The 23,914-nt window shown below is 36.8% G+C and overlaps 1 protein-coding gene across 2 annotated transcripts in view; it reads left to right on the forward strand.

Annotated features, from left to right (window-relative positions):
- Nucleotides 1-23,914, forward strand: part of LOC113523458 (phospholipase D2) — a 36,323-nt gene extending 12,409 nt beyond the window's left edge. For both annotated transcript variants that reach the window (XM_052895597.1, XM_052895598.1), the window contains exons 4-20: nt 857-1,126; nt 1,564-1,684; nt 3,048-3,199; nt 3,991-4,122; nt 5,967-6,115; nt 6,674-6,909; nt 7,876-7,980; nt 9,159-9,298; nt 10,835-11,002; nt 11,332-11,873; nt 12,345-12,477; nt 13,061-13,169; nt 14,751-14,921; nt 16,571-16,737; nt 17,491-17,731; nt 18,285-18,500; nt 18,990-23,914. In XM_052895597.1, coding sequence (XP_052751557.1) covers nt 857-1,126; nt 1,564-1,684; nt 3,048-3,199; nt 3,991-4,122; nt 5,967-6,115; nt 6,674-6,909; nt 7,876-7,980; nt 9,159-9,298; nt 10,835-11,002; nt 11,332-11,873; nt 12,345-12,477; nt 13,061-13,169; nt 14,751-14,921; nt 16,571-16,737; nt 17,491-17,731; nt 18,285-18,500; nt 18,990-19,220 — 3,283 coding nt within the window. In that variant the 3' untranslated portion in view covers nt 19,221-23,914. The remainder of the gene's footprint in view (nt 1-856; nt 1,127-1,563; nt 1,685-3,047; nt 3,200-3,990; nt 4,123-5,966; nt 6,116-6,673; nt 6,910-7,875; nt 7,981-9,158; nt 9,299-10,834; nt 11,003-11,331; nt 11,874-12,344; nt 12,478-13,060; nt 13,170-14,750; nt 14,922-16,570; nt 16,738-17,490; nt 17,732-18,284; nt 18,501-18,989) is intronic.

Raw genomic sequence — 23,914 nt, forward strand, 5'->3', positions numbered from 1 at the left:
CCCTCCGCATCAGTGAGGGTTGATTGGTGTATAAAATGAAAAAGCAGGTCAGATAGCCCATCGTGATGAATTCAACAATAAATTTGCCATGATGAATTACAGGGAGAATCGTGTGGAAATCGACCTCATAGGGTATATTGATAGCAATGGGGACTAACCTCCCCATTACTAACAATCTTACTATATATATATATATATATATATATATATATATATATATATATATATATATATAATTTAAACATGTGGGTGATTGTTCGGTATTATACTTATAGAACTATAATAGAGAATTATAGGTCCAAACTTGTACTAGCTTTTACCCACGACATTATCTGCCTGCCGGAGATATATTTACTGACTGAAGTAAAAAGTAGTCTATGTTCTTCACCATACCATATAATACGTCTATACTAAATTTCGTAGCGATTAGGTAAGCCGGTAAAGCGCTATATGGTAACAAACAAACTCACTTTCGTATTTATAATATTAGTAATTTTTTTTATACAACTTAGAATGGCAAACAAGCTGACGGCCCACCTGATGGAAAGTGGTAACCGTCGCCTATAGACATGAGCAGTACCATGGACATAACAGAGTATACTGTTTCGCCCATGATACCCCCTATGCGTTGCCATTCCTGAGGACTCAGGTGTTATTCCTCTGTACCCAGTAAATTCACGCCATATCCCACCCTTCAAACCGAAACACAGCCATGCAAAAACAGCTGTTTCACGGTTGAAACACGAATGGAACAGAGGTACCCAAGCAATCGACTTTTGTACAAAGTCTCCCTCTGGTATTAATGCTGTGTTTCTTGTATTTATTATAAATAAAATGGACAACTGATGATTTACAGGTACACAATTCTTCTCCAGCATGGTGACTTCACGTGGACCATCAAAAAACGGTACAAGGACATCTTATACCTCCATCAGCAACTTATATTGTACCGCGCCTCACTCAACATACCGTTCCCATCGAAAACTCATAAATCGAGACGAGCTAGTTTCAAAAACACAGTCAATACGGAGGAGAAAGCTGAAAAAATGGCGCTTGAAGCGCTGCCAAGGAGTAATTCTAAAAAGCGAGAAACACGGCCGAGGAAAAGAAAGGGCGCCTTGCCCAGGTAAGGATGTTATTTTATTACTAGCTTTTACTGTCGACTTAGTCTGCATGACCAGGATAAAAGTAGCCTGTATCCCTCTCCCTCCCTAATAATATGTGTATACCCAATTTCATAGTGATTGATTAAGCCTTTAAAGCGCTAAGAGGTTAAAACCAACTTTTATATTTATAATATTGGGAAGGATCCTTTTTAAATTAGCAAACAATCTCAACAAGCTCCCTTGAAACCTTATTATCCCCTTTTTTAAGAAATTTTTTGACAATGCTTCCCAAAGAGGGTTGACGTCAGGCAGGTGGCTGGTCGTAAAACTAAAAACCAAATCTTTTTGTAATATGGATAAAACCATATTACGCCGACCCCAAATGATTGGGATAAGGGTAGGAAAATGATGATTTGACAATGCTTCTCATATCCACATAAAATGTTATTACTTCTAGGTTTCCAAAGAAGCCTGAAGTTATGATCACATATGAAGGCATCCAATTGCGAATGAAACAGCTGGAAGAGTACTTGTTTAATCTACTTAATATACCTTTATATAGAAATCATCATGAAACGGTAAGTTTTAGTTGAGTGCTCACAAGCAGTAAGTTAACTTGAAACAACCATATTTTTTTTCCACTAAATTACGCCCCAAAATCCTAACGAAATATGTATATCAAACATTATGTAACAAATAAAATTATTATTTAGCATTTTATATGTTTATCTCAATGGCAACACTGAAAATAATAATATTTATATTTATTCCATTGTATAACTTTTTCGCTCTCTTCCATTTTTTTTATATTTGTACCAATTTGTGCAAATTATTAAAAATCTCAGTGATTCTTTTGAAGTTTATAATTTTTTTCCTACACTAACGTTGACAAACTTACAGCACAATATTTTAACCATAGTTCATATTAAAAATGTATTTACAATAAAACCAATTCTTGTAAGGTCAGCATCAAAATACAATAATAATACATTACTGCAGTGGCAAGCAACTGAGGCATTGATGGACGAAGGTGCAAATGTGGGCCGAGGCGTAGCCGAGGCACACATACGTGAGTCCATCAATGCCTAGTTGTGGCCAAGGCTTGTATAGTACTTTTCGCAAACGATGCGCGGAAATCAAAAACACAATTTTACTTTTTAAGTTCAATGACGAATAATGAACAATAATAATTTTTCATGCGCCATAATAGTCCTTTGTTTTTTTTTTTTTTTTTTAATAAACAGCTTTCTATTTGTAAGCCAGTTTAAAATTTAAATAAAAATTTTTATTAGTTACCTCCTTGGTAGCCATGTTTCGAAGTAAAAGGTCATTCCATTTTTAAATTACAGGACAGATATGAGTTTACATAGTAATTTATCTGACCGCAAAACACGACAGATATGGATTTTCATACAACTTTTGCCGGCCTCTGCCCGCATGTATCTGGCCAGTACGGCAATTTTGATTTATCTCTAAGAAGATTGTCAAAATAATGCTTCCATTTCTAAGCATGTTTGAGAAAATACTTTTAACATTTCTAAAATCCCTATACTCCGTAGCATATATACGCTATAATATATTTTCAACTAATATTAACCTTATATGATGTTCAACCAATTCTAACGCTAACTTTTCAATTAACGCAAACTCAGGTTTTGGAAATCTCCAACTGCTTATCGACTTTTGATACTGACTGTACATACAATCACGTTCTAAATATTGAATAATTAAAAATAAACGGATACATTAAATTTTATTTATTTATTTCCTATTACATTCCATAATGTGGTAGTTAAATATTAAAATGGCTTTAATTATGGAGCATATTTGGGCACAACAATTAGGGGATAGAAAGATAGCCTTCCCTCAATGGCTCCCCCAATGGGGGGGTTAACAATATTTGCGTTTTCTAAACTAATATACAAATAAAAACATTTACAGGTGCAATTCTTAGAAGTGTCCAACTTATCATTTATATCCGATTTGGGCAGCAAAGGGAAAGAGGGAATGATCATGAAGCGAACAGGTTCTACACAGCCGGGACAAGCCGGCTGCAACTGTTTTGGACTACTCGGCACTATGGTGTGTGTCAGGTATGTAATTTACACAAAGCTGCATTATTAGCAAATAAAACAGGGCTTGTATTTTTTTTATGCAACTTAGAATGGCAAACAAGCTGACGGCGTACCTAATGGAAAGTAAAGTAACCTTCACCTATAAACATGAGCAGTACCGAGTTTTAAGTTTTGAATAGTATTTAAGTTCAACCTGAATTCACCCTTGTTGATACAAGTGCTTTGATAGTCGCTTGACTGTCACTCAAGATATTCTTGGTTTTTACATGATTATCCAGACTCATGGCTGCACAGGTGGCGACGGCATACATTTCTGTTTGGAAAACAGTAGAGTATTTCCCTGTGCTTTGACTTATTTCGTTTTCACTTGAAAAGATACCAGCTCCAGTACCTGTTACCTTTCAGAAGCCATCAACCAATATAGGTCAATCTCCTTTAGAGATGGCGGGGTATGTTTACCAGAGGGAGACTTTGTACAAAAGTCGATTGCTTAGGTTCCTCTGTCTCATTCGTGTTTCAACCCTGAAGCAGTTATGTTTGCATAGCTGTGTTTCGGTTTGAATATGGCGTGAATTTACTGGGTACAGAGGAATAACATCTGAGTCCTCATGAATGGCAACGCATGGGGGGTATCATGGGCGAAATAGTATACTCTGTTATGTCCATGGTACTGCTCATGTCTATAGGCGACGGTTACCACTTTCCATCAGGTGGGCCGTCAGCTTGTTTGCCATTCTAAGTTGTATAAAAAAAAATGTTCCCACTCTTGATACATCCTTATGTGAATAAATAAAAAATATTACTTCTAGATGCAACTACTTCTGCACGGTGCTGGTCTGTTCCAAGTGGCAGGAGAGGTGGTTATTCGTGAAAGACACGTTCTTCGGGTACATCCGGCCCAGTGACGGCATTGTCAAAGGTGTTATGCTGTTCGATCAAGGGTAAGTTTGTACATATGTCTAGTACTGTCATTACATATAAAACTCCTTTTTCAAGTCAATGATAGGATAAAAAGTGCTTCATAATATTCAGACATTAACTGTCCATTGCTGAATATAGGAATTTATTTAAAATCTGTTCAATAGTTTAGTTTTAAAATAAAAATTGGTGTTACCACAATTGAAGTCTTTTTTGTAGAACACAATTATTAAGAAACATTTTTTTGCTATTAAAGTGATTTGTCTCTTTCTTTCGAATTAAATTCTTCATTTGAACTAAAGTGAAAAAATATAATAATATATAGGTGACACCATCTTTTTACAAATAACACCATAAACTTGACTAAAATATAGTATGAAACTTAATAATATATATATTTATATTTTATTTCTCGCAGCACGTGGATGTGTGAGTATACTATTCACCGCAAATGTGCTAAAACTATAATAGTGTGGTATTTATGTTATTTACATATATATAAACACCGTAACACAATGTATAAAACACATCGATTCTGAAATGTCATCCAAATCAAAATTTACTTAAACTCATTGTCTATGCATAGCCTAGGGAGAAATAATAATATACACATAGCAACACTGTTCGATAATCATTGCTATTCACCCCGTGCTACTAAACATAAAATGAAAAACAAGTTTTATTACATCTCTAATAAATACTAAAGAATATGGGACTGAACTAAATGTTTTTAAAGTGTATAGTAAATCCATTTTTTTATTTAAAATATTTTTATGAAAAGCTACAAAAGTATTTGGAGTCAAAAACAATGAAATATTTAATAATGCAATATTATCTCGTTTTAATCATAGTAAGGTTTCGGGTGAGCTAATGGTGAATTTTATCATGCTTTTTTGTAGGTACATACTAGAATTATGTAAAGGTAATAAACATGTTGGAAAATACACGACTTTGTATTAAATTGGAGTATAAAAAGTGCACGCTAATTTAAAGTGTAATTGTAAAATTAATTCCGTCTACAAATGAGGGGAAAAAATCAAACTGTCATTTTCTAAAATTTGTGAATTTTAAAATAGGTTTACCGAAAGACATTTCACAATACCAGAGTTCTTTATACTAAGAAGCTACATAAAATAGATGCTATTGTAATTATTATATTTGTCCAATGTTTTGCTCCTTACAATGCGAATACATTTTGTATTTCAATCATACATGCATGTATTGCTTTAGATTCCACTACTTTACTACCGTAGTTTCATTGAATCATTAATCAATTTGCCAATAATCAATGTAGGCCATTGATCCATAGCTATACTAAAACCAAAGTGATAACCGATGCGCATTTTGAAAGCCTGTTGTAATCTACTTATACCAAATCTTACAAGGCAGTTACAATCACAGATTTTTTTACACCACTGAGTTGCAAACAAGTATACGGCTAACCTGATGGTAGGCGGTTACCGTAGCCTATAAACGCCTACAATACTAGAAGCATTACGCGCGCGTTGCCGACCTTGAAAAAACCTCTACTAATTTTTTCGAAGAACCCCATACTGTAGTGTCTTGGAAAAATCTCAACGGGAAGCTCATTCCGTAACCTGAGCGTTCGTGGAAGCAAACATCTCTGAGACCGCGGTGTACCAGATTATTTAGACTTTAAGGTATGGAAGTGAACTCCCTGTTGATGGAGAGCTATTCGATGGTAGAATGTGGCTATGGACATCATATTGAACAATTTCTCTGAGCACAATCCGTTATTAATACAAGTTCTTGCTTAGAAATTGTTTCGTAAAAAAAATATTCATACAGACAACTTTATCCAAGTCTTTAGTGTAATTCAGTAATTCTGTATTTTTAATTACAATAGGTTCGAAGTATCTAGTGGTATGTATTCAACCGGGTTGAACCACGGTCTGCAAATACTCAACAACAGTCGACAAATGGTCATCAAGTGCTGGACCAAGCGGAAGAGCAAAGAGTGGATGCAGTTCCTCAAAACTGTAGCTAATCAGAGTGGTAAGTTGAAGGGTGAATTATGGCGGGAATTCAGAGCACAGAGGAATAACACCTGAGTCCTCAGGAATGGCAACGCATGGGGGGTATCATGGGCGAAACAGTATACTCCGTTATGTCCATGGTACTGTTCATGTCTATAGGCGACGGTTACCACTTTCCATCAGGTGGGCCGTCAGTTTGTTTGCCATTCTAAGTTGTATAAAAAAAGCCACAGTAAAATGTAATTCAAATGAAATATTTTAATATAATTTATTCAATCAGTCTAAAATATCATAATCATATATATCAATTAGGTAAAATATTATAACGTAAGAAATAATGTGCGTATTCAGTGTATGTGTTTTGCCAGTAGTTGCCACGCTTGGCATGCAAGTTGGCGATCGCAGTCAGCCTTTGGTGATGTTTTAAAAGGGACACTGCTGTTCGTCCTTCCATGATTTAAGTTCCCTTAGTTGGTCTCTTACGACACCTACAGGGAAGGAAATCCACTGCTGAAATTTTGATGATGATGATGCTTCGAATATCCTTCAGATTATTTCATGGATTTACATATTTCAGCACGTGATTTCACATACCCCAACGTGCACCATTCCTTCGCGCCGCCTCGACCAGCTACTCCGGCCGCCACTTTCGTGGACGGTTCCTCATACCTGTCAGCCGTCGCTGATGCCATGGAGCTCGCCAAGGAAGAGATCTTCATCGCGGACTGGTGGCTCAGCCCGGAGATTTACATGAAGAGGCCCGCACTGAACGGAAACTATTGGAGACTTGATACCTTATTGAAGAGGAAAGCGGTGAGTTATCTTGTTTATAATCATAATTTTTATCCCACTGCTGGGCATAAATTTCAGTCTATTATTACAATCATAACTACCAGGCTTTGTATTTGTTTTTGTTTGTTTGTTTTGCCAAATCGCCTGCCAAGCGTGGTAAATACTAGTAAAAGCCTCCCAATTGGGAGAAGCCAATGCTCAGCAGTGGACAGTTAATATTATATGACGGCTGATATGATGATAATTATACATTCAACTGAATCTGCTTTACTTACGCTTGGCCGCATTCTGCGGGCTCAAGATAAACCATATCATAACTGCTTTTTCACGCCACTTTTAAATGATCCGTGGTTATAGGACGAAGGCTACATGCTGTCTTAGTTAATTAACTTTCGCGTTGTATACACATATTTAAATACATTATCGGGATTTAACGTGTTGGAATTTTTTTTGCAGGTAAATAGTACCTAAACACCTGTTTGTTCATTTCCAACGTTTCGATGTGGATTACACCACGTCGTGGTCGCGACGTGACTCAATAGTTTTAATTGCTTTAAGTTCCCATACTTTATTTAAATGTATTTATTTATTTATTATTTATTTTAACTCTTTATTGCACCAGAAACACAAATATATACAATGTCGATTGAATAATTCAAGTGAAATACAGTAACATAAATACAGATTGAAATTTACACATAAAGGTACAAAAGGCGGTCTTATAGCTAGGGCAATTTCTTACAGACAACCTTTGATTAAAGAAGAACAGGTAGAAGTGGGTGGCGCAAGAGTAAAGTAATAATTGTTTCGTGTATAAAATACAAAAACCTATGTTACAAAAAATATCACAAACATTTTATGCTATCACAGATGTGCAAGTTTGTGAGCATTAATATTTCAATAGAATAGATTTTAAATATCTAGTGATTCACGTGGACCAAATCACATGATATAGCTAGTTTTAAATATAATTTTATGGTTTTCCAGGCGCAGGGCGTGAAGATATTCATAATGTTGTACAAAGAAGTTGAGATGGCGCTTGGTATCAACAGTTACTACAGTAAAAGTAGATTGTCCAGCGAAAATATTAAGGTAATGCTAAGAATTCATCATGATACACAACTAACCATCATCCAAACTTACAATCATTCTCTGGTGTGCTAAAGGGCGTATACTAACAGTACAGGCTTTACCGTTCCATTTTTTTCCGTTGGAAAAAGTTGTCTCTTCCCTGTAAGGAACTAAGCGTGATATCTTCACACTCAATTCTTTATGAAGGATAAATACAAAATATACTTTCTGTCTACATGTATGTATACTTTAATTAAGAAACTATTATGAAGTGGAAAGATTTAATTTTATATTTGCAATGGATCAAAAAATACTTAATTGATTTTATATAAGAAAAAAAAATTGTATTGCACTAAAACATGCAGTAATAATAACAATAAGTAACGTAGTAAAGTACCGAAAAAAAAAGAGAATTGCCGTTAAATTATTTTAAATTGAAACTGAAAACATGATTAATAGAAAATATTTTTTATGAATATTTGTAAACTATAAATGTACATATTAATGCTGTGACATTGACTAAGTTTGAAATTTAAATTGTAATTTAATTTTTATTTGACATTTCTATCGTTTTTATTATTTATAGTAGCTTTATTGACTGCTTATAATGCATGACCAAAGTGTGTATTTGGTACCAGTAGTGATTTGTATATTGTATAATTAATAATTAAAAATTAAATAAATATATAATTTACCTATATAGAATAACCTATCTGTTGGTAAATTCAATAGTTAATATTTGCATGCCATTTGATATGGCGAAACATAATGGACATCTTATAAACTTGACAAATGCAACATTTTATCTACATTGTTTCTGGCAAATAAAATTTTTTCATTTCATTTTATTTCAAAGTAAGTAAGCAAAGGTGAACTTATCACTAAAAGAGGTCTCTTCCAGTCAACCTAACACAGTGGCATAGGAAGAAGTGAATCCAAAACAGGATCAAAACTAAAAAAAAATCATCTATATTAAGCTACATTATAATTTTTTCAAAGCTAAATTTTTTCACTAACGTAATTTTAAAGCTACTAACAATAAAACAAAGTAAATCTTATTGTCTGGAATTAAATGAATTTTAATTATCAACGAGTAAAATTTTATTAAAAAAAAAACCGTCCAAAGCCGGGGTACTAGTGTAACATACATATACATGCAATATGGTAAGTAAAAATAAAAAAATAACATTTTAACGTAGGTTTTCCGTCACCCAGACCACGCGAAGGCGGGCGTGCTGTTCTGGGCGCACCACGAGAAGATCGTGGTCGTCGACCAGACTGTGGCCTTCCTCGGGGGCATCGATCTCTGTTATGGTCGCTGGGACGACCATAGACACAGGTTCGTTTAGTTTCTCAACTCTCTATCTACTTGCAATTATCACTTTATGTGATTTAAATAAATGCAGAATCCCATCCATTCCATCCCATCCACTACTATCATCATCATCATCATATCAGCCTTTAACCGTCCACTGCTGAACATAAACGTCTCCTTTGGAGGGGTTTTGCCAGTAATTGCCACGCTTGGCAGGTGGGTTGGCAACCGCAATTAGGCTTTAGAGATGTTTTAAAAAGAACACTGCTGCTCATCCCTTGCCCTTCATTAGTTGCCTCTTACGACACCCACGGAAACGAAAAAACTATTCTATGCCAGACCACATGGCCGTCATCATCATGACATCCATTAATTGTCCACTGCTGGACATAGGCCTGCCGCATAAATGGGGGTTTGCCAGTAGTTGCCACGTTTAGCAGGCACGTTAACAACCGCAGTTGTCTTTGATGATGTTTAAAAAAGACGGTACTTTGAAAAGATGAATCTCTTAAACTCCCTTAGTTGCCACTTACGGCATCCATGGGAAAGGAAGAAGTAGCCTATTAATAGTATTACTAATATTCTATACAGGAACCACACGGCAATTCCAATAACTTATCATTCGTCCTCCGTGTACAGGTACATTGCCAAGTACTTATGAAAATAACAAGTTTACAAAATTATAATAGTTTCTGGTGATTTTCTTTTTTGGTGTAGTTAGGTATATATATTATTTGTATGTACCCTATGTCTATTGTGTGTGTAGTTTTGTTGATGGCGATAAGGGTCGGAGATGATAATTGTTGAATAATTACTATGAAGTGAATCATACTATATTATTTATATCGACTTTACTCATATTGTAATATTCAAAAATTCTTGACCGGTTTCAAACTTCGAACTTAGAAACTTTCGAAATCATTACTAGTGTTATAATTGTGAAAGTGAGGTAGTCAACTCTTAGCGCCTTAGCTTATTACTATGAAATTTGGAAGACACATACTACAATATATGAGATGGAAAAGCACATAGAACTTTTTGTACTAATCACGTGAAGAAAGTCGCGGGTAAAAGCTAGTAATTACAATATTTTATAGTACCTGTATTAAAGTAACGGTGTCGTCATATCTGTAATACATCATTGTCGAAACAAATATATCTCACTTGACTGTTTATACATTTTTTTTTATACAACTTAGAATGGCAAACAAGTTGACGGCCCACCTGATGGAAAGTGGTAACCGTCGCTTATAGACATGAGCAGTACCATGGACATAACAGAGTATACTGTTTCGCCCATGATACCTCCCATGCGTTGCCATTCCTGAGGACTCGGATGTTATTCCTCAGTACCCTGTAAATTCACGCCATATCCCACCCTTCAAACCGAACACAGCCATGCAAACACAAGTGCTTCACGGTAGAAACACGAATAGGACACAGGTACCCAAGCAATCGAGTTTTGTACAAAGTCTACCTCTGGTAAAAATCTTTTTACCAGAGGGATTAATTTATAGTCTTAGAATGTAAATAATTCTAAATTATTTATATTTCTATTAGATTGACCGATTTGGGCAACATATCACAGCCGAAAACATCGATAAAAATGAAGAAGAAAACTTCAAGCTCGCCCGGCGGGGGCGGGCTGTGTTACCCGCAAACCAATGGGGTCGAAGCCGCAATCGAATTAGCTAAGACTTCGAAGGACATCGTCATTGGATTGAATGAGTAAGTCATTTTGTTTTCATTAACTAAGTCTTCATGTCCCCAATTGCGTACTCTTTCCCGAACTGCGTGCTCTTTCTCGAACTGCGTGTTCATATCTTTGCTATTATGCGTTATTATATTTGCGTTTTCTTATCCCCAAATGTATCCTTATACCTCGTTTTCAAGCCCTTAATTTTGTCCGCATGTCCCTGCATCCTAACACCTCCAATAAACTATACTCCCATCTCCCCAACTGCATACTCTAATATTCATGCGTTCTCCTGTTCCCAACTGTATCCTCCCATCCGGAATCACTGTCAAAAATAACAAAAATATTTTATTTATTATAGACGAGCCCTTCAAGAAACTACCGACCTGAATCAAAATGAAGATTCAGAAACGAACTCTGAAAAAACGGATACGCCTCAATCAAACCTACCAGTATTGCAACCCGGCGACCAGCTACTAATGCCGACGCACTCTACTGACTCCCCTGACTTACCGATATTCGACACGCGAGAAGTCCAAAAACGGAATGTACTAAACAAAATAACGGACAGAGGCAAAGACATAATCAGTATAATATACCCACCGTACGAAGAGGAAAGGAATGAGCAGAAATTTGATGACGTCGAAAGGAAGAAAGCTGAGAAATACGCGCTGTCTAATGATCAAGTGTTGTTGACTGAGGCCTTGGGTATACCTGCGGCTAAAGTCAGCAGGAAAGTGAGTAAACCGACGCCGTTAGCTCGAGTGGTGGACGGTCGGGTGATCACTGAGAGTACGAAGGACGCGCTCGAGGGTCTCGAAGGAAATTCGAAACTGTGGATCGGGAAGGACTACACAAATTTTATTGTTAAGGATTTCAATAATTTAGATCTGCCATTTGTAGGTGAGTGTGCTTTTTATTAGTTTTTAATATTTTTCGAGAGGCAATGTGTACTCGCTTTTTTCTTTCCTCTCTCCATTTTCCTTCACCTCTCCTCCTCCTTTCTCTTTTTCTTTCTTTCTGTATCTTTCTCTCTCTCTTTCTCTTTCTCTCTTTCTCTTTCTCTCTTTCTCTCTCTCTCCCTTTCTCTCTTTCTCTCCCTCCCTTTCTCTCTCTCTCTCCCTTTCTCTCTCTCTCTCCCTTTCTCTATCTCCTTTTCTCTCTCTTTCTCTCTCTCTCTCCCTTTCTCTCTCTCTCCCTTTTTCTTTCTCTCTTTCTCTCTTCTTTTCTCTCTTGATTTCTCTATAATAAACGATCTTATCAATATATTGGTAATAGTAAGCTAATATAATTCTCTTATGAAAAGAGACCCATCAGCAATGTGCCGTTTATGAGTTGTTGCGGTTAGATGAAGATGTGGTTATGGTATTTCAGACTTAGTAGACAGACACACAACACCCAGAATGCCGTGGCACGACGTCGGCGTGATGGTGCAGGATGCCGCCGCGAGAGACGTCGCCAGGCATTTTATACAGCGGTGGAATGCCATCAAACTGGAGAAGGCACGGTAAATAGTGTTATTTTTATATGTATATAATATTCTGTACTACAGAATACCAAGTTTCGCTAAAATCTATCGAGTAGTTTTTGTTTCTATAACGAACATACAGACAGACAGACAAAAATTTTACTGATTGCATTTTTGGCATCAGTATCGATAACTTATCACCGCCTGATAGTTATTTTGAAAATATATTTCATGTACAGAATTGACCTCTCTACAGATTTATTATAAGTATAGAAGATAACCCGGGGAACGTTAACAAAAGAAAGATTAACACCCTAAGGGCCTACCATGAAATATTTTCCGAAATTTCGGGGACGAACGATACAGAAATTTGATGTTAAATTTACATAATACATGCCATTTAAAATTATTGAAAATCTTAAAATATCATTCCTCTGGACTATTAGGATAGGATTTATGATGAACGAAATGTAAAGCTCCATTTACTGAGTCTATTTCGGTACGAACAAAAACACGAAACTGAGCCCGAAAATTTGGAATTTCATTTGATGGTAGACCACCTGCTCTAGTATTATATATTTCTTTATTATACTTTTAATTTGTCCTGTGTATCTAATTTCAGACAGAACCCGAATTATCCGTATTTATTGCCAAAATCATATACGGACATAAAACCATTACAAGATCTGGACACGCATCTCAATGTCGACATGGTCAAGGTCTCGTGTCAGGTAATTGATTTTAATAAAATATTTATATCATCATGTTAGCCGACAACTGTCTGTTGCTGAACGTGGATCTCCCTTTCAAGGATATTATCAGGAATTGCAACTCTTAGCAGGTAGGTTGGCAACAGTAGTTTTTTTTTTGATGGGTGAATATGGTATGGTAACCCCGCCTGCACTAACGGGATACGCTGGCGGAGCACCAGTGAAGGGTGATAGACAAGAATGAAAACAGGCCAGTTAGCCCATCATGATGAATTCATCAGGAATTAACCATGATAGTTTCCAAGGAGAACGGCGATGAGGTCGACCTGGTTAGGTATATTGCTAACAATGGGATTCTCAGTCTCCATTACTAACAATCCCTTTCTCCCTGGCAACCGTAGTTAGGTGGAGGGAAAGGTATTGTTAGCAATGGAGTAAGGCAGCCCCATTGCTAGCAGTTAGCCCTGTTAGGTCGACCTCCACGTGGTTCCCCCTGGAAACCACCGTAAACAATTCTTATTGAATTCGTCACGATGGGCTGACAGACCTGCTTCATCCTCACCTATCATTCCTCACTGGTGCCCTGACAGTGTATACCAATAACGCAGACGGGGTAACCATTTCATTGTCATCCATTAAAAAAAACGTAGTTAGGTTTTAGTGATGTTTTAAGAGGGGTGTTTTAAATATTTATGTCCTAAGAAGAATAAACAGGCTGAAGTGCTAACGGCCTGGTCATATCGCTCGAATAACAGACAACCGATGGCAAAGAAGGTTCTTGAGTGCGACCCCATACAAGCAAACGCAATGTAGGACGACCACCCCACTAATGAGAATAGAGTTACGACCTCAAATGCATTTCAGGGAGCCAGTAAATGCAAGTAACTCAGGATGGGAACCTTATGGCAGTCTATGGGAGAGACCTATGTTCAGCAGTGGGCACATAATGGCTGATATGATAATGATAATTTATATCCTACTATTATGTTTGTTGTTGTGCACAGCTTTCGTAAAGCGGTGTTTGAAACAATTAAACCACTAAGGTCCTAGTCACACGATCGAAATCGCGGTTTTTCTTTAATGGAACGAAAATGGCATTGTAACCCCGCCTGCGCTATGCGTATACGCTAACGGAGTACCAGTGAGAGATAATAAGTGAAGATGAAAGCTGGTGGTCTACCATGAAACGAAATTCCGAATTTTCGGACTCAATTTCGTGTTTTTGTTTGTACCGAATTCGACCCAGTAAATGGAGAGAGGAGGAGCTTAACATTTCGTTCATCATAAATCCTATCCTAAAAGTCCAGAGGAACGATATTTTAACATTTTTAATAATTTTTTAATGGCATGTATTATGTAATTTTAACATCAAATTTCTGTTTCGTTCGTCCCTGAAATTTCTGAATATATTTCATGATAGCCCCTCTGGTCATTTAGCACTTCGTGATTAATTATCCTGGAATTAACTACGATGGTTTCCAGGGAGACTGTGTGGAAGTCGGCCTGACGGAGTAAAGGCTATTAATACAACCACGCGATTCCATCACTGACTATCCCCTTAAGAAATCGTAGTTAAAGACTGGTATATATTTTATTCGTCAGGTACTCCGCAGCGTGTCGAGCTGGTCGTGCGGATTCCTCGACCCGGATACGGTGGAGCAGAGCATCCACGAGGCGTACGTGGACACCATCACGCGCGCGCAGCACTACCTCTATATCGAGAACCAGTTTTTCATCACGCTCTCGCGCTCCAACCCCACCGTCAGGAACCAGGTACGTGGACTCATTAACCCAATGCCTCTCTCTCTCTTATAGACATCGTTGAAGCCTCTTCACTTCACTTAATACGAGGTCTGTCCGGAAAGTTCGTATAAAAGTGTTCTGGAATGCGAGAAAGAGGAGTGGGGAGGCCAGGTAAGCGCAGGACCCCTTCCTTATGTCCCTAACAATGCTTCAGTTCTGGTCTGACCGCCGTGCGGTGCGAACTGGCTTGTCACGCCATCTGTGAAGTTACCTCTTAACGAAACCCCGTCGGCATGGAGCCCGCTTCCGTTGAAGAGCAGCGCGTCGTAATCAAGTTTCTCTCGAAACTCGGCAAGAATGGCCGTGAAATTTTTGCCGATCTCAGAACAGTTTATGGGGATGATGCTGTGAAGGAACCAACCGTCCACAAGTGGCTAAAAAGATTCAGAGAGGGCCGAGACAATGTTGATTGTTTTTTTCGATGTTCGGGGGATTGTCCATCAAGAATTCGTCCCTCCAGGCCAGACAGTTGATGGAAAATTCTACGTCGATGTGCTCAGACGCCTCAAAGCTCGTGTGGCACGAGTTCGTCCAGAATTGGCGCGAGAGGGGCGTTGGATTCTTCACCACGACAATGCCCCTGCCCACACCTCTCTTGTTGTCCGTGAGTTTTTGAGTAAAAATTCCATTACGGTGACCGAACACCCCCCTATTCGCCGGATTTGGCCCCGTGTGACTTCTTCTTGTTCCCAAAAACCAAATTGGTACTTCGGGGGCGGCATTTGGGGGACATAAATGAGATAAAAAAAGCTACGACGGGGCAGCTGAGAAACCTACAACCAGAGGACTTTCAAGGAGCCTTCTCACAGTGGAAACGGCGTTGGCACAAGTGCATTATGTCACAGGGGGAGTACTTTGAAGGGGATAAAATTGATTTACCTGAATAATTGTAAAATAAAATTTTTAAAAAACTTTTATACGTACTTTCCGGACAAACCTCGTATTGTAAGAGCTCAGTCAGGAACAGAGCGGAAAAAAATTGTTTATAATGGAAACTAACAGCCACATTGCTAGCAATATACCCTACCAGAGTAAATCGCGTAGTGGTCGACCTGATACGATGTATTGCCATTTTATTATTTTCTCATAAAAATCCCCATTACTGGAGGGAAAGAGAATGTAATGGAGACCTATAATTTCATTGCTAGCAATATACCCTATCAAGTCAACCTCTACGCGGTTCCCCCTGGAAACCATCATGATAGATAGATAAATAAATAGATACTCTTTATAGATGAGGATGAAAGCAGGTCAGTTAGCCCATTATGAAGAATTCCACGAGAAGTAACCACGATGGTTTCCAGGGGGAACCACGTGAAGGTCGACCTGATTAGTAGCATTGCTAGCAATGGGGCTGTTAGACCCCATCACTAACAATCCCTTACACCTCCCCCACCCCCCATTTTAAGGGTGGGATATGATAGTGAATTTACAGGGTATAGAGGAGTAACACCTAAGTCCTCAGGAATGGCAACGCATGGAGGGTATCATGGGCGAAACAGTATACTCTGTTATGTCCATGGTACTGCTCATGTCTATAGGTGACGGTTATCACTTTCTATCAGGTGGGCCGTCAGCTTGTTTGCCTTTGTAAGTTGCATAAAAAACAATATTTGCAGATTGGCGAAGCGCTATTTAACCGTATAATGCGCGCCGTGCGAGCCGGGACGCGGTTCCGCGTGTTCGTGGTGATGCCTCTATTGCCAGGGTTTGAGGGCGAAGTAGGTGCGCCGTCCGGCACTTCGCTGCATGCCGTCACGCATTGGAACTACCAGAGCATCTCCAGGTAAAACCTTAGGAGTAGCATTACGTGAGAAATGGCATGACTCTTGCCCATTTTCACCATATCTGCCTTTATTTATTTATTTATTTATTATTATAATGCATTCATGTACATAATATAGAGTTGTTACAATGTTCTTATGATAAGTAAGTACATGTAACCCAAACGGGTGTAGCAAAATTATATTGATAGGTAGCTAATATATATGCATTAATGATAATTACAACCCGCCACAAACTAAAGTTTCATCCCAAACATCTGGACGAGTGGCGGTCTTCCACCGTGCGTTTTTCAAGGCACTTTCTTCCACGCACAACCATTCTTTGGAATCAACTTCCAGCAGCAGTATTTCCGAATCGATACGACAACATAACCTTCAAGAAAAGAGAATATTCCTTTTTAAAAGGCCGGCAGCACACCTGCAATGCGGCTGGTGTTGTGGGTGATCATGGGCGGCGGTAGTCACTTACCATCAGGTGAGCCGCATGCTCGTTTGCCCCTTGCGTTGTAAAAAAAAATTGAGAAGTCAGTTTTGCTAGTAGTTGTCACGCTTCATTTTACAATACAGGAGGCAAACGAGCATGCGGCTCATCTGATGTTAAGTGACTACCGCCGCCCATAGTCACTCACAACACCAAAGGCATTGCAGGTTATGATTTTGTATCGGTTTGGATATACTGCTGCTGGAAGTTGATTCTAAAGAGTGGCAGGCGTAATATAGTAATATATTAAATTGCAAAAAAAAAACTATTTCAGAGGCCCAGAAGCGATCTTGACCCGTCTCCAAAAAGCTGGGGTCACCAACCCGTCCGACTACATAACGTTCCACGGCCTCCGGACGCACTCCACCCTGGAGGAGGAGCCGGTCACCGAGCTGGTGTACGTCCACTCCAAGCTGCTGATCGCCGACGACAAGACCGTCATCTGCGGTAGTGCCAACATCAACGACCGGTCTATGGTCGGGAAGAGGGATTCGGAGATTGCGGTCATATTGCAGGTCAGCTATCCAACGATGTTATAAACTAGTGACTCGCACTGGCTTCGGATGTTTTTTTTATTTATTTTCATGTTATTTTCTGATAATGTAGCTTTTTATTAGTGATTTTTTTTAAACTGTTTGTATTTTTTTTTATTTATTACAAATAAAAAATAAAAATGTTCCCTTTATAATATTGGACTTAAAAGATTGTAAGGTTGATTGTACGATTTTTACTGATTAAACGGCCGAACAAATTTGAATAAAATATAGTACATAGATAGGTCAATCTATAATTCATAGGTTTATATTTTTAGTGTTGTGATGAGGTAATAATACCATGTGTTGCTATTCTTATCATCACCATTTTCATTCGTTAACTATCCACTGCTGAGAACATAAGCCAAGGGGGATTTGGTGGTTTTGCCAGTCGTTGCCATTCTTGGCAAGTGTGGTAGTAACCGCAGTTAGGCTTTGATAATGTTTTATGAGGGATGCTGCTGTCCATCCCTTGATAATTAAATTGACACTTGATGCTCAATTTATACGATCTAAGATTTTATTATTCCAACAGGATGAAGAGTTCACGGACGGCGTGATGAACGGCGAGTCGTTTCCTTGCGGGCGCGTGGCGGGTTCGCTCAGGAAGCGGCTGTTCAGGGAGCACCTGGGGCTCATGGACGCCGACCTGGACGCCATGGGGCTCTCGCTCGACGACCCCTGCTGCGACCACTTCTACAGGAACGTCTGGCAGGCCACCTCGCGGCAGAACACCGCTATGTATGAAGACGTGAGTGTTTAGACATCCTTAAATAGTATATGTAATTTGGAATAATATGTAATGTATATGTAATAGGGGGAAAGGGATTGTTAGTAATCTGATAAGACTGAGAATCCCATTGTTAGCAATATACCCAACCAGATCGATCTCCTCGCGGTTCTCCCTGGAAACTATCATGGTTAATTCCTGATGAATTCATCATGATGGGCTAACTGGCCTGTTTTCATTCTCATCTATCACCCTTCACTAGTGCTCCGAAAACGAAACTTGTTACAATTATTCTTCAGACTCCTGGGCAGCTTATAGTATACTTTTCATCACGCTACGATCAATAGGAGCAGAGCAGTGAAGGGAAATGTTGGGAAAACGGGAGAAGTTACTCCATTTTTAAGCTTCCGTCGCGTATGCAGCCTTAATGGCCACTTTTTAAAATGTAAAAATGTCAACCCGTGCGATGCCGGGACGGGCCGCTAGTTTTTAATATTATTTTGTCTCCAGGTATTCCACTGTATACCAACAGACGCGGTAGGTTCCTTCGCAGAACTGAAGAAGTATCAAGAGGACAATCGTGAAACGCTATGGCACGTCGATCGGGCGCTGGCGAATAGAAAAATAGACGTCATACAAGGGTATTTAGTGGATATGCCGCTCAACTTCCTGCACAAAGAAAGCCTGACACCCAGAAACACGTCGGTCGAAGGTATCTTACCTACAGCTCTGTGGACTTAATTACAATTACATAAGGACTATATTTGATTGCACAATGTGATAGGAGCGTCATAACTATATGTAAGCCGGCGTTATATAGTCGTTTATAATGCCTGGCGTTGATGTGAAAGCGAAATAAATATATTGGATTGCTAATTAATAATATAATGATTTGGCTTCTAGTTTTACGACCGGCCGCCTGCCTAACCTGCTCTTTGGCAATGTATATGTTAGTGGCGCCTATACAAGAAGTAATGATATTTAAAAAATTTGGTTAAATGGTTATTATTATTATGCTTATTATCACTTTAGCCACTATGCGTCCACTGCTGGACATAAGCCTCCCTCATAGACTATCATAAAGAACGGTCCTGAGCCACCTGCACCCACTGATTCCCTGCAATGCATTTCAGGTCGTCACTCCATCTAGTGGGGGTCGTTCTACACTGTTTATTATTATTATTTTTTATACAACCTGATGGAAAGTGGTAACCGTCGCCTATAGACATAAGCAGTACCATGGACATAACAGAGTATACTGTTTCGCCCATGATAACTCCCATGCGTTGCCATTCCTGAGGACTCAGATGTTATTCCTCTGTACCCTATAAATTCACTGCCATATCCCACCCTTCAAATCAAAACACAGCCATGTAAACACAACTGCTTCACGGTTGAAACACGAATAATTCTGTTAGTAAATATTCCTAACTTAAAGTGATTTACAAACGACGATGTGTCCTAATTGTGTTTTTATTTAACTATACAATGATTTGAACATTTGTTTTTATATTATAATTTATTTATTTGAGAATTATAACATGTTATTAATCATTGCATTTTCGTTATTAGTGTTAAATATTGTTTAATGTCTTCGGGCGTTTAAGCGCGAAATAGTATTCCAATAGTACTCTAACAATTAAGGAATTATTTATTCGTAAATAATATTAATACGGTATTGACATTTTTTTTTTTAAATAACAGCTAATCGTTGTTTCATTGAATTCCTTCATTATATTTTAATTGTGTTTAGCAATAATTTAATTTTATAATTATTTAAGTATCTTTTAATACTACAATTCAAATCAATACCAATTAGAAATGGGTAATATCCGATATCTATATATTGACCACCCATTGCGATATCGCCTATACCAGTCAGATATCTATATTCATTACGAGCGGGCCAATATATGTACAGATATTGTAACTACAATATACTATATATTACTAACCCTTAATACCAGGGGGGAAAGGGATTGTTAGTAATGGAGACTGAGAATCCCATTGCTAGCAATATACCCAACCAGGTCGATCTCCTCGCGGTTCCCCCTGGAAACTATCATGGTTAATTACTGATGAATTCATCATGATGGGCTAACTGGCCTGTTTTCATTCTCAGCTATCACCCTTCACTGGTGCCCCGCCAGCGTATCCCGTTAGCGCAGGCGGGGTTACCATACCATTTTCACCCATCAAAAAAAACCCTTAATACCAATATCTGTTAACTACATCCTAATATCAGTATTTAGTACTTAGCCCCAACGAATTATGTATTTTTTTTAATTTTGACTTTTTTTACTATTTTAATATAAACATGTGCAAGATTATTTATTACAAATGACAAGTAACATAAAACTTTATTTATATTATCTATTTATATATATTTTGAATATCGATGTAATTAACAATCATGGAACAATAATGTTGCCATAATACTCTTTCGGGTGTAATTTAATTTAGTAAATAATTAAAACGCATAATAAAACATTAATTTGAAATTATATTTACATTATAATTAATTTTTGTGACCATAATGACTCTAAATATTTACCTTTTTTATTTATAATATTGCGTTTATTTTTTTATTAAAGAAGTAGGCATTTTATACCGTCACGTAGATAAAATGAAATTAATAAAAATGCTGTCTATGTTTTATAACTATACTTTTTTATATATGTTTATTCCTAATTTTCTTGTATTTTTTTTAATAATAGACCTTCTGAGGAACTTTTCTATTATAAAATGCCATGTTTTTACTGTAATTCCTTCTTTTTTTTCTGTCTTTATTTTTATTTATTTATTTTATTTATTTAACACTTTATTGCACCAACATAACATGATTTGTTAAAACAATTTTCAATACGTATAGTGTAGTACAAAAGGCGGTCTTATTGCTAAGCAATCTCTTCCAGACAACCTTTGGGTAGAAAGGATTAAAGCATAAGTAGGTAGGTGGTGCGTTAAAAAAGATAGATTTGTAAAAAATAATATTTGTGACAGCATAGTCATATACATATACATACATAAATAAACATTGAATAACAAAAGAGTTAGACCTATCTATGGTCATACAAATGTGTAATATAATAATTTCTTTTTCTTATTTTTAATTATCTTCAATTATTTATGAATTAACACATTTTAATGTTAATTAATTAATTATTATTCATCAATGTATCTGTACTCACCGATTTTATCATTCCTTTTTAAATGATATTATGCATATTTCACGTGTAAGTTCAGATCCGAGAGATTTTATTTTAATTGTACATTGAAATCCAGGGTTGAATACGTTCTTAAGATCTTCAAATAAGGTGCTTTAGTATTGTATGAGATTATGTTTTATTGTAACGTATCATTAATACGTAAGTATACAAGATTATAAATAAGTAAGGATATTGTAATGTTTTTTTTTTTACTGCTAAGAAAGTTCTTTTATGTGACCTTAGTAACTTGTATTTCTTTTTTATCGTAAAATAATATTTGAAAATCTACACTAGAATGTTATGATTGTGGATTTAATCCCTTTATAATGGCCCTTATGAGTATATTTGTTTTGATCTGTTTTTTTTTTTTTTTTTATTTAAAATATTGTATATATTTACAAAGTAGTATTTAAATGACAATCAATTGTGTAATATTTATAGTATAAGCTTTATTTAGTATTATTATAAGGACCATATTAGAACAAACTTACTCAGTATACTATAAATTCTCAAAGTGTGAGGTTTAAATGCCTTTAAACGAGTCCCGGGCAATTTGTATGGTATATGCATGTGTGAAATAGTAGAACTTAAAATTGGTTTTTTTTTTTTTTATTTTAAATAAAGCGAAATAAATTTTTAATGTCGAGCCTAACTCGCCCAACTTTAAAAACTACTACTACATTAGATATATCAATATTTATATTTGAAAATATAATTGTTCATTACTTATTGTTCTTGTACAAATTTCTGATTATTCTTCTAGACTTCTAGATATTTCTCTACTAAAAATAAATTCCTTTTTAATAATACGATCTACCTCTAGTTGTAATACTAAATGGAAACTAATTAAGTAACATTAGATATAAATGTTAACTCGGTGCTACGTAACTATACTAACAAATTATATTAAAATAAGTCGTAACTGACGAGCGTGTATGAAAAGATTGATGAATGTGGTAGAGGCGAAAAAGGTCTGTATGAATTCGAGCATTTGGCGTTCAATTATTTCTACTCAACCCAATAGGAGACGGGTGTGACAGATATGTATGTTTTTCTTTGATACAATTTAGAATGGCAAACAAGCTGATGGAAAGTGGTAACCGTCGCCTATAGTATGTGTGAAGACATTACAATACAACTCTTTTATACTGTTACTTTTATATTACTACAACTCGTGTGAGAGTGTCTCCCTTTAGTGTCAAAATTTTTAGTATTATTGACAAAAAAGCGATTTTAGTTTTCAATCGACTTCAAAAAGAAGGATGTTCTCGATTTTATTCTTTTTTTTTATGTTTGTTACCTCATAACTCAGTCAAGTGTAAACCGATTTGGAATAGTCTTTATTTATCGGAAAAAAAATCTCACAGAGTGGTCCCATAGAAATTTTATCAAAATCAGTTTAGTAGTTTACTTTTCAGATAAAAATAACTGTTTATATTATGTATTATTACAATTTAACTTTTTTTTTGTTCTTCGCACAATTTTTAATTGTATGGAATCATATCCTTACACTTGCAATTGTGTATGTATACTAGATTTTAAGGGTATGTTAGTAGTTTTAATTTTAAACTCCGAAGGTCTTGCTTCTTAAGGCAGGTACGCCACCTGTGCAAAATTTCTTACTCATACCTCTACGATATAAATTTAATAATTTACTTAACTTTTTACCATCATCATATGGACCTCTAACTGTTCACTGCTGGACACATGTCTCCTCCTTAGGGGGTTTTGCCAGTACTTACCACGCTTGGTAGGCGGATTGGCAACCGCATATAGGCTTTGGAGATGTTTTAAGAGGGACGCTGCTGCCCATCCCTCGCCCTCCATTAGTCGCCTCTTACGACACCCGCGGGAAAGGAAGAGATGGCCTATTTTGTTCAGGGATCACACAGCCATTTACCATGTAATGCTGAAATCGAAAACAATTGATATTAGTGATTTATATTTTAAATATTACAAACTGAGTACAAAACGGGCATTCCAAATCTACCGTTATTATTCCTTGCATTTCCTTAAATTCATCTCCTTGTCTTTAATTATTACATTACCTTTTAATAATAATGACTATTTAGTAAATAATTTTATAAAGTGCCTATATTTATTTAGATTTTTATGTATTTAGTTGATATAATGGATAATTACATGTGTTTTACTTGTTTCTATGTGTTTTTGATCTATTAATGCATATTGTATTGAATGTGTTGAATTAAAAAATTATTTACAAAA

Source organism: Galleria mellonella, unplaced genomic scaffold (genome assembly GCF_026898425.1).
Source record: "Galleria mellonella isolate WM207_F2 unplaced genomic scaffold, CSIRO_AGI_GalMel_v1 utg300, whole genome shotgun sequence".
Classification (NCBI taxonomy): domain Eukaryota; kingdom Metazoa; phylum Arthropoda; class Insecta; order Lepidoptera; family Pyralidae; genus Galleria; species Galleria mellonella.